This window comes from Opisthorchis viverrini (assembly GCF_000715545.1).
Source record: "Opisthorchis viverrini unplaced genomic scaffold opera_v5_369, whole genome shotgun sequence".
Lineage (NCBI taxonomy): Eukaryota > Metazoa > Platyhelminthes > Trematoda > Opisthorchiida > Opisthorchiidae > Opisthorchis > Opisthorchis viverrini.
In genome coordinates, this window is record NW_008752023.1 from 36,179 (window position 1) to 47,246 (window position 11,068).

The 11,068-nt window shown below is 47.5% G+C and overlaps 2 protein-coding genes across 2 annotated transcripts in view; one reads left to right on the forward strand and one right to left on the reverse strand.

The window, feature by feature from the left end:
- T265_10422 (hypothetical protein) overlaps window positions 1-5,422 on the forward strand; it is a gene marked incomplete at both ends in the record, with an annotated part of 9,132 nt that extends 3,710 nt beyond the window's left edge. Inside the window, one exon of the mRNA XM_009176790.1 lies at window positions 5,110-5,422. Coding sequence (XP_009175054.1) covers window positions 5,110-5,422 — 313 coding nt within the window. The remainder of the gene's footprint in view (window positions 1-5,109) is intronic.
- T265_10421 (hypothetical protein) overlaps window positions 1-11,068 on the reverse strand; it is a gene marked incomplete at both ends in the record, with an annotated part of 38,320 nt that overhangs the window by 21,031 nt on the left and 6,221 nt on the right. The window contains one exon of the mRNA XM_009176789.1: window positions 3,499-3,550. The remainder of the gene's footprint in view (window positions 1-3,498; window positions 3,551-11,068) is intronic.

The window sequence follows — 11,068 nt, forward strand, 5'->3', positions numbered from 1 at the left end:
GTATCCAGGTCGACCCCCGTCGAGTATGTTACTGACTTTTCACAAGGGGAGGTGTTGGGGATATCAATATCCCCCAGAAAACGATGTGTGTTTTATGTGTGCTAGCGAACTTCCGGCATCTTCAGGGTCAAACTATGAATAAATAAATGGCCTACTGATATTCCAAGTAATTTAAATCCGACCACTTACTTACACGATACTATTTTTTTTACTGACTTGGGTTCGGATGCTCGGGGAATCGCCTGTTGATTGCGTGTTTTTGGATTATTAAAGTTTGTGTCCGAGGTTTTCGTCTTCTTACTATCCGCCGTGCTAGGAGTCTGGATCAAGCAACATAGCTGGGGATACAGTATTGCCACAATCCGCATATCATATTGTTTGCTCGCTGCGTGACAGAACCGTAACACCCATAGAGGTTGGAAGTAGCTGCAAAATGTACCCCTTCTTGAGGCTTATCATCATGAAAAGTTGACTTAAGCTCAATGTTAAGAGAAAGCATCGTAGCTGCTCCCTTTTCTGTTATAGTTCAGCGTGGTCGTTCCAAATCTTTACTTCGCAACTTTGCCGTCGATGCTACAATGGGCAAATCGGCTTAAATATGAACTGGTAAGCAGATTCGGGAGCTTGAACAGTGGTAGGCCGTTGTAGTGAGTAGTAGCACTATAACAATACAGCTGTTGGGGCGCTTAGCGATCAAACTGTTACGGTATCGGATGTTCTTTGCACCGTGCAAACTTAAAACCGCTCGCCAGAACTGAAGGGGGGAGCTTCCCAAGAGGTAATGGCTTGAGAAGTCGTGTCCTATCTATAGGAGAGTGACGGTCTCTTTTCGGAAAATACCAATACCAGACTTGCATTTTCAAGCTTGCAACACATCTGGTGTTGACGTGACACTAGTATTCCGTCGAGACAAGGTGTTTACACAGCCGATGTCCCGTCGCGCTAGCGCAGTTGCGGAACTACATCAACTCAAGCTGAACATATCTGGCGACTGCATAGCATTGCCCGCGCCCGATGACAAGATCGGAGAGTGCCTGTCTTGTCCAGCCCGGCTCTAGAAAGGAACATTTCGATGCATCGGTTACGCATGTCAACGTAACGCCTACCATAACATGCGCGGTTTGTAACTGGTTAGCCCTAATCGAAGAAACGCGAGAGTCAACAGCGGACGACTTGGCCAAGGGACATAAAAGCTTGGTTACTACGCTTCCTGATCGGGGCTCGAAGGACTTCGGAGCGATGTGGTTAAAGACGATGAGATATTGCGCAGTGTCAAAGCAAATGAAGGACCTGCATTTAGTAGTGTGACGGTCACCTAACCTGTACAGACAGAAGAAATTCAAACGCGCGCAAAAGAACCAACAAAACAAGGGGAGGTGTTGGGGATATCAATATCCCCCAGAAAACGATGTGTGTTTTATGTGTGCTAGCGAACTTCCGGCATCTTCAGGGTCAAACTATGAATAAATAAATGGCCTACTGATATTCCAAGTAATTTAAATCCGACCACTTACTTACACGATACTATTTTTTTTACTGACTTGGGTTCGGATGCTCGGGGAATCGCCTGTTGATTGCGTGTTTTTGGATTATTAAAGTTTGTGTCCGAGGTTTTCGTCTTCTTACTATCCGCCGTGCTAGGAGTCTGGATCAAGCAACATAGCTGGGGATACAGTATTGCCACAATCCGCATATCATATTGTTTGCTCGCTGCGTGACAGAACCGTAACACCCATAGAGGTTGGAAGTAGCTGCAAAATGTACCCCTTCTTGAGGCTTATCATCATGAAAAGTTGACTTAAGCTCAATGTTAAGAGAAAGCATCGTAGCTGCTCCCTTTTCTGTTATAGTTCAGCGTGGTCGTTCCAAATCTTTACTTCGCAACTTTGCCGTCGATGCTACAATGGGCAAATCGGCTTAAATATGAACTGGTAAGCAGATTCGGGAGCTTGAACAGTGGTAGGCCGTTGTAGTGAGTAGTAGCACTATAACAATACAGCTGTTGGGGCGCTTAGCGATCAAACTGTTACGGTATCGGATGTTCTTTGCACCGTGCAAACTTAAAACTGCTCGCCAGAACTGAAGGGGGGAGCTTCCCAAGAGGTAATGGCTTGAGAAGTCGTGTCCTATCTATAGGAGAGTGACGGTCTCTTTTCGGAAAATACCAATACCAGACTTGCATTTTCAAGCTTGCAACACATCTGGTGTTGACGTGACACTAGTATTCCGTCGAGACAAGGTGTTTACACAGCCGATGTCCCGTCGCGCTAGCGCAGTTGCGGAACTACATCAACTCAAGCTGAACATATCTGGCGACTGCATAGCATTGCCCGCGCCCGATGACAAGATCGGAGAGTGCCTGTCTTGTCCAGCCCGGCTCTAGAAAGGAACATTTCGATGCATCGGTTACGCATGTCAACGTAACGCCTACCATAACATGCGCGGTTTGTAACTGGTTAGCCCTAATCGAAGAAACGCGAGAGTCAACAGCGGACGACTTGGCCAAGGGACATAAAAGCTTGGTTACTACGCTTCCTGATCGGGGCTCGAAGGACTTCGGAGCGATGTGGTTAAAGACGATGAGATATTGCGCAGTGTCAAAGCAAATGAAGGACCTGCATTTAGTAGTGTGACGGTCACCTAACCTGTACAGACAGAAGAAATTCAAACGCGCGCAAAAGAACCAACAAAAGTTCGCTCTTTTCCTTCTGACACTCTGTGGTACTTAGTTAACCTGAAAATACATCTCCCAATGTTTATATATATATGGATATCCAAGACAACGGAATCAACCACTCGATGAATTGTTTGCGGACTTAATCAAAGGCTTTGACGCAAATGGCAGATCCATTGCGCACTGTCCTGAAACCTGCTAATTTCGTTACATTTTCTGATGGCTGGCCGATATATATTATCACCTCAAAGATGACACCATCAAGCGGAATACCGCTAGATTATCCACTACAGTTTTAAAGGTATTTTAATGCATCCTGGTCACGCTGGCCACCCGATATTATCACCTCAAAGATGACACCATCAAGCGGAATACCGCTAGATTATCCACTACAGTTTTAAAGGTATTTTAATGCACGGTTCCTGGTCACACCCACACGATGCTGTGCTGGGAGAGGTGTGATATTACGGTGAAACTTAAATGAACTGTCGGATGATCCTCGTACCTATTGATACGCTGTCAGGTTAAGGCTCGTTGATGGCTTGCGATAGGCCTCCGCATGCTTGTCCGCCAGTGTTATCCCCGAGAGTTGCAGTGGCACCAAGGGTTTGCGTGCAGCACAACAGTCAGCTCAGCACAACCTGTCAGTGGTTTTCAACTGTGCCCAGACCTCGTGGTTTGACCACTGTCGACGGCCAATCCGATTGGGAAGCAAGTGGAAAATGAAGCCACCTACGAAGCATATTCTGATGAAGCACAATTCACAGAAATAATAGAAGACAAAAACGCACAGTATGATGGAGCATAACAAACGAAGGACTTACCATGGGTGCTTAGTAGCTTTCGCGTGAACGGCTAAATGGAGGGCTGTGTTCGCTGAAAAAAATAATTTGTGGTTAATTTTGGATTGCATCGGAATGGTATGCATGTATCAAACGAAGAGACGTGGTCGAGCATTCTGCATAGTTTGTCCCCATTCAAACGGCCTATGGATTTGAAAAAAGTTCCAGAAACTCAATGAACTGCGAACTCCATACTTCGCCTCTATGCCATGTTGCTTGGCGTAGTTAATTCTTGCGGCATTTCCAGGGCTTTCTCAATCCAGCAGCGCGTTCAGTCATTCTTTGGGCTCTTCGTTACCCGGCATTTGAATGGTCTGAGTTTACCATCGATGTAGTAGTTGTTGCCAGCTTCTGTCCAGATTGCCTGAGTGAATGTCTGGAGGTGTAGGCACCCCGGAATGATTGTGTCAAGCTAGCACTAAGTCCCTTCCTCATCCACCTTTATTCTTTTCTTCACAATAAGGCTTTCAAATAAGTCATGATTGTACGGCAGTGAAGCATCGGTGTTGAACACTGATATCATGCTGTCGATGATGATGATGATGAGTTGTTGCTGGTGCGGTTTATGTGGTTTCCCTAAGAGCTGTTGACATTTGACGATGCCCGCTGTTAATTTCACCTGGTCGGACAGCTTCGGCAAAAAGTCGTCATAATGATCCATTAAACGCTCAGTATTCTGTTTGTATGTCTCCTGACTTTGCACTGTCTTCCAATCGCGGCTATTCGGTTGTCCGAGTCAACATTAAACATATTATGTGTGGTAAACATTATATATATATATATATATAAATTGTCTCATCCCGTTCCTGTTCTAGATTGTCGCCCACATGCTTCCCCTTAACCTTCGTTTCCGGCCGTCCATAATGTGTCACTTTGCGTAGCTCGCAAATTGACTTCATTTTAGCGGCCATCCGGGCGCTGTTCCTTATACCGAAAGCTGAAGAAATGGCTCCTTCCCCTCTCCTATTAATCCTCAACGAATCTTCCCGGTCCCCTATATGAAACTGATTCAGTCCAGCGAGCTGTAGCTCCTTTGGAATGACAACGCGTTCTGAAAATAAAAGGCATCCATTGGCTAGTGATAATCCGCCACACCGGCTGAAGTAAAGACTCAATTCGTCTTGTGGGCTAGTAGGCGGTCATTGGTTATGGTGATAATTGGTGACCTGCTGCAGCACAGGGTCTTAATCTGCAGTCTGGCGGACCCTAACAGCAGTCACTTGAAGAATGCGAACAACTTTCGATGCTACGAGCTTCACCTTAGATTCTCAGGCAACTGTTGCGACTACGTTATCCACTGGTCCTGGCCTGCCTGAAATAATGGTGTGACAGTGCGTCGGCTTGTCCTAGGCTGGTGGTGGACTGGTTCAACTGTGGCACCCTTTTCGGTGCTTAGCTGCGATATCAAACGAAAGAGGTACGAGGGCTGAGATAATTTCAAGATGCTCAAACCCAGACAAGAGCAGTCTTGATAATGAGGCTGGGTTCAAACCACATATCTTCCCGTCCGTAAGCTGGTGCCTTAAACATTGAGCTATCTCGAGCCCCCAAAGTTGGATTGTTAGGCGTCATTCCACATGGATACCGATCGAGTTTACGCGCTGCTACGGCCGAGGAGCCTATCCCGCACAAGATCGGCCAAAAGTACGGGTCGCTTGCCGAGCTCGGATTGGTCGAAAGTCTGGACCCAAGAGCCAATTATGTCCCCGTACTGGTCGAATGCAGGTTGCCAATGGCATACCCAGAATCATCGGAATTTTCAAGCTGTCACCACTTATACTACATATACGACGTGCAATACAAGTGTTATGGACTCGGTTTTGAGCGTCAATATACGTTGTACACCTTTGGTGGTTGTTTTGATGGGAACGCTAGCTTGGGAGGTCCAGACAGAAAACTAAGCTAAGGAAGGTACCGTTAGCACAACTGGCGAAAGGGGAACCCACGATGCAAATCGAATTTAGTCAGCTCCGAGCATTAGGGTAGTAGCAACAAAATTAGTTTGAAGAAGCGCAACCGAAGCTCATCGGACCACTGACTCAGAGACTGTATATCCAGACAGCAGCAGCCAGTAATATTGAGTCTTCTAGTTACTCAACTGATGCAGCCACGACTCCAATCACGGAGTTCACATTTGGCCTTCTTACTTATCACACTTTTGACTCCTGGTTCAGGCAATACGAAGACATGTTCAAGACTGATTTTCCAAGTTTGATGACCGATGGAAAGTCATATTATTGCTGCGAAAACTCGGCATACCAGAGCATGAAGGTTACACATAGTTTATTCTCCCCAATATGCTCCGCAAAATAAGCTTTGATAAAACGGTCAGAACACTGTCTCAGATATTCAGAGATCCAACATCGCTGTTCAATATTCGTCACTAACGCCTAAAGTTAGTCGGGAAAGATGATGATGATTTCATCACGTTCGTCGGTGTTGTCATTTGGGAATGCTAGCGTTTCAAGCTCAGCTAAATGGCGGAGATCCAGTTCAAGTGTATCATTTCTGTATCCGGTCTACAGTCGTTCCGAGATGCTGACATCAGAATCCGGCTGCTTAACAGAATTGAATAGGATGCCGAAATGACGTTGCGAAGCCTCACCACTGAATGTCAACGCCTCACCAACCTAAAGCCCGACACGGTTATAATCTGCCAGTTACTTGTTGCTTCAAGAAGCTGTGTACAGGCAATCAACTTCAGCGCATAAGAAATCTGACATCAAGACCGATCGAAAACAGAGCAAGTCTCCTACAAGTTGCTGGCATTGCGATGAGTGACATGTTGCTCGTTATTGCAGGTTTAGGCATCACAAATGTGCCAGGTGCATTCATCGTGGCCACAAAGAAGATTTATGTCGATTTCAAAGGCTGCAGCAACCCGCACATCACAGTGCAGCTAACGAATTGCGGTCCAATTCGGCGATGGTGACATTGGGGCGAGATGAGCCAAGTGGTTAGAGCGCGAATTTACTGACCGGAAGGTCCGTGGTTCGAATCCGACCTCCGCCACTCGAATTCCCCTGTCTAGGCTTGGGCAACCTGGCAGTATCCCAGTCCTCATGCTTCCTTCGGGTGGCATGGCAGCTAGGCACCGGAAGGGTGCTACAGCTAAACGCTTTTTTATGGTGACATTCAAAGTTGATTTTTCGTGACGGTTCGTACCAATAACACCCCAGTTCGTTTGCAGCTTGATACGGGCTCCAACATCACGCTGTTCAGTGGAAGAACATGGAAAGCCGCAGATCAAACCGACCGAACATTGGCCCGTAACGCTTCTGGTGAGGTTGACTGCTCCATAAGAATAACTGGCTCGACGGCACCAGCCATGTGTTACCTGACGTCACGCCCCCAAACGTGATCTCATGGGGCTGGATTGAATCGACAAGCCAGACCTGCTGGAAAAGCCTATTCATTTTATTTGCAACCTCACGCACGCAGCACTCGGAGACGCCCCCGAACAAACTCACTATCGAAGCTACAACAACGCTATGCGTCAATATTCTCCGCCGAGCTTGGATGGTTCACAAAAGCAATAGCCAACCTGTGCTTTTCGCCCAGTGCCAAACAAGTTTTCAGGCGAAAACGCTCAGTACCATAAGCAGCCTTACCCCTCACTGACCAGGAACTAGACCGATTACACAAGACTGGTGTTCTTAAACGGACCAACTACTCTGCATGTGGCATCGGATGCTTTGAACTATGGAATTGGTGCAATAATTTCACATGTAATTCCCGAGAGCAGCCAGAAGGCCATTGTACATGCGGCCAGATCCTTGACACTAGCCGGGCGCAACTACAGTCAGATAGAAAAGGAGGATTTGGCAATCGTGCTTGTCGTCAAAAATTCATAAAATGTACTAATGTCCATCAGTTCACCCTACTGACCGATCGCAAGCCACTCCTTGCTGTGTTTGGCTCGAAGAAAGGAATCCCAGTATATACTGGCAACCGCCTCCAGCGATTGGCCATTCTGCTTCCGGGATATGACTTCAATACCTAGTACCAGTCCACCACCAACCTCGGAAAAGCCGACGCAATGGCGCGACTCATTGATGCAAGCAGGTCAGAACCAGAAGATACTGTAGTCGCAACGATTGTCCTTGAACCGGTGGTTAACCGCGTAATATCCGAAGCGGTTCGCACTATTCCACTGACCGCCGACATGGTCCACCAGGCTACCCACCAAGAACCAGTGCTGCAGCAGGACATTAATAACTACTACAATCAGTGGCGCGTATCTGCCCAAAAGACGAACTGAGACCTTACTTCAACCGATGGGACGCACTATCACTGGCCGATGAATGCCTCTCGTTTTCGGAACGCGTTATTATCCCGAAGAAGTTACAACCAGGCGTCCTGAATCAAATTCATAAATGGCGCTCGGGAATGAACAGGATGAAAGCCCTTGCTCAGAGTTACATCTATCGGCCTTTGGTGGATTCCCAGATTGAGCAAGTCTCCAAATCTTGCTTGCGGTGTGAAGCATCCAAGTCACTTGTGAAAAGCTACCTACTGTCGTGGCCGCAACCGACCAAACCCTGGTCTCATCTTCACCTCGACTATGCAGGTCCAATTAGTGCGCGACAGTTTTTGGTCGTTGTTGATGCCCACAACAGATGGCCGGAACTTTTTCCACTGAACGGCCTCATAACTGCCATTAGGGTCACTTCACATGATCAGCGTTGGCAGAGTTTTGTCGGGTGTACGGCCCAACTGATGTCCTTTCGCCGCCGTTTCACTGACGGGCAGGCGAAACGTTTCGCTGACACTGAAGAGCTCTTCAGAGGTCCAGAGGGGAGAGGCCAACGGAAGAGATTTTGCAAAGGTTCCTGCTGGCATACAGAGCGACGCCAAACTCCAACTCGCCTGATGGGGTGTCAACAGCAGATGAACTACTCCGAAAGATGCTTCGAACACCGAATGACACTATCCGGCGGCAGAAAAGGCACGTTAGTCACCGCAACACAAGAACGGAGGAGCAGTTCAACCGGCATCATGGAGCAACCGCGCGCTCCTTCAGCGAAAGTCAGAGTGTTGATGACTACAGCGGCAGACACCCTACGTGGATTCCAGGACACATCTTTCGCAGGCGCAGAGAAGTGCTCTAAGAGATTCAAGTTGACCCGGCAAGGTGGATATGCCACATAAACCAAATCCGGTCGACAGATGCGCAGATCCTTCCCACATGACAGAGTGAGTTGAGTCTAGAGATGCTCCTGGAAAATTTTGATCTTGGCACATCCCGGAATATCCATCAGCTGCATCGGCAGAGGCCCAGCCCGACCACCCATTACGACCACGACGCTGGACAGACAGGATCCACAAGTCAGTGAGGCCACTGCAAGTGAACCACAGAGGTTGACTTTACTCAAGTGATTCTCATTCCTTGGTGTAGTTTCTATCACATCGCGAATCATCTTGCACGGCGACAGTTTGTTCAGCAATCTGCTAATATCGAGAGGGTCTTGAACAGTTGATTATGGATATGATATTTGCCCAATCGAAATCGTTCATCTGAACACCCTTTCGGTTCCTAGCTACCATGCCACCCGAAGCTCTTAACATTAACTGGGAGCCATAAGATGCAGCGCCTCCAACCAGGCGCAGTGTGGGTCACGTGGTCCCCATCCTGAAAAGCGAGTAGCACCGGCAGTACCCAAACGTTTCATGATTTCTTTCGTAACCTTTTGCCAGGTCAACGGTGGGCCACCTCTCTGCTTCTGCCACTATGGATTGGCTAAGTAAAACAGCACTCTCTTCGGCAAACGATGGTTAGGCATAGGTAAAACGCCCCAACCAACGCAGCTTCTGATGCTGGACACATTCTTCAATAGAAGTCTCCGCTGCACAACCTAAAACTCGTATTCTAGTTGTCTCATTACGAATAAGCCGACACCAACCCACACGGTGTATGGTCCCTAGAAAACGATTATCGAACGCCTGAAGGTGTTCCACTTCCGCTGCTCGAACAGGCCAAGCTTCAAAGCCATATAAAAAAACACCCCGTACTGTAGTCTGAGATTCAGGGATATACNCCGTACCAACTTTAGGATTTACCCATATACGTCCAGACCTGCTTCTCAACATTTGGGCGACTCTTCAGGCACTTTTGGCCACAGATTGCTAGTACTGTTACTAGTACTGTCAACGAAACTATAAAACTGAAGTCGTTAATATCCGATGATAATCCACTATGGAGTGCCTGAACTATGTACTCAATATATATATATATATATATATATATATATATATAAACGAACTTTATGGTTGTACGGCAGTGAAGCATCAGTGGCAACACTGATGTTGTTGTCTTTGACGACGATGATGATGATGATGATGATATGTGCCTCAAATTAGCAAATGCGACCCGAACCTTGCATTGACCTCACCTGCCACACTAAAATTGCGGTTAACAAAACTTTCGGAATACGTGAAAACCCTCACAACTTCGAGTACCTCTCCCTGGATCACAGTTGGCGTGTTCAGTCATTACATGTCCACGGGCATGATCTTCTACTGTGTGGGTCCACCGGAGCTTTGTCCTCCTTTTCGAAGACGAAAACGATGTTGTCTGCACATTCCGAATCGACACTTCAGCGGCCATCTGAGCAGCGTGATTTTGAAGACCTGCCAGCGTTTGTCGCATTATCTCGTCGATCACGAAATTAAATAGGGATGGGATTAGAAATCCTGACGGACAACGCTTCGTGTAGGCAAGCTTCTGGAGAGCTCTCCGTATACTTGCACACGTCCGGAACTTTGAGAATATAAAGAACCTATTACGTTCATAAACTTTGGGGAAATTCCTTGATCGGAAACCGTGTCAAAGAGAACAGACCGGTCATCCAAGTCGAATGCACCTTGAAAGTTCGGAACCACTAGAATTGTGGGTTGCTTATACGTATGCCGTTGTTCTAGCACATAACAAGAGTGAAGATTTGGTCAACGCAACACCTGACAGGCCAGAATCCTGCTTGCTGTTGTCGAGCCAGTGTGTAACCATCCACCACAAGCCGACGAGGCACAAGTGACGCCAGCAGTCTCATTACAACCGGGATTAAGCTGACCCCTCTGCGGTTGTCATATGCACTACGGGCGCCTTTTTTTTTAAAAAAAAGGACTATTACGGACTCTTTCCGGTTGTCTGGGATGGTCTCGTTTTTTGAAGTGCAGAAAAACAGATCAGACAGGCGCTAACTGAGGACTTCACCCCCATCTTTGAACAATCCGTGTAAGAGGTCATCCGGACCAGAGCCTCCGTAGCGCTTAAGACAACATATGCGGTCATAAACCGCCTAAACCGTGGGGTATTCCACATTCACCGTCCAGGGTTTTACGTCATTTGTCAGTTCCAGGTGAGTGGCAGTTGTTGGCCATGATAACTGCTGTTCACAGTACTCAGCCCTGACCTAAAGCTTCCACCTTGACGTGGTGGTCGGGTTTGAGTGCTGCAATGATCCCGCGGGCTACACTGGCTGGAACTTCGTTCCACAAGGTACAACCATGCCAGGAAGGCCAAAGGGGAGCAGCCAGACCAAGAGCAGCGAGA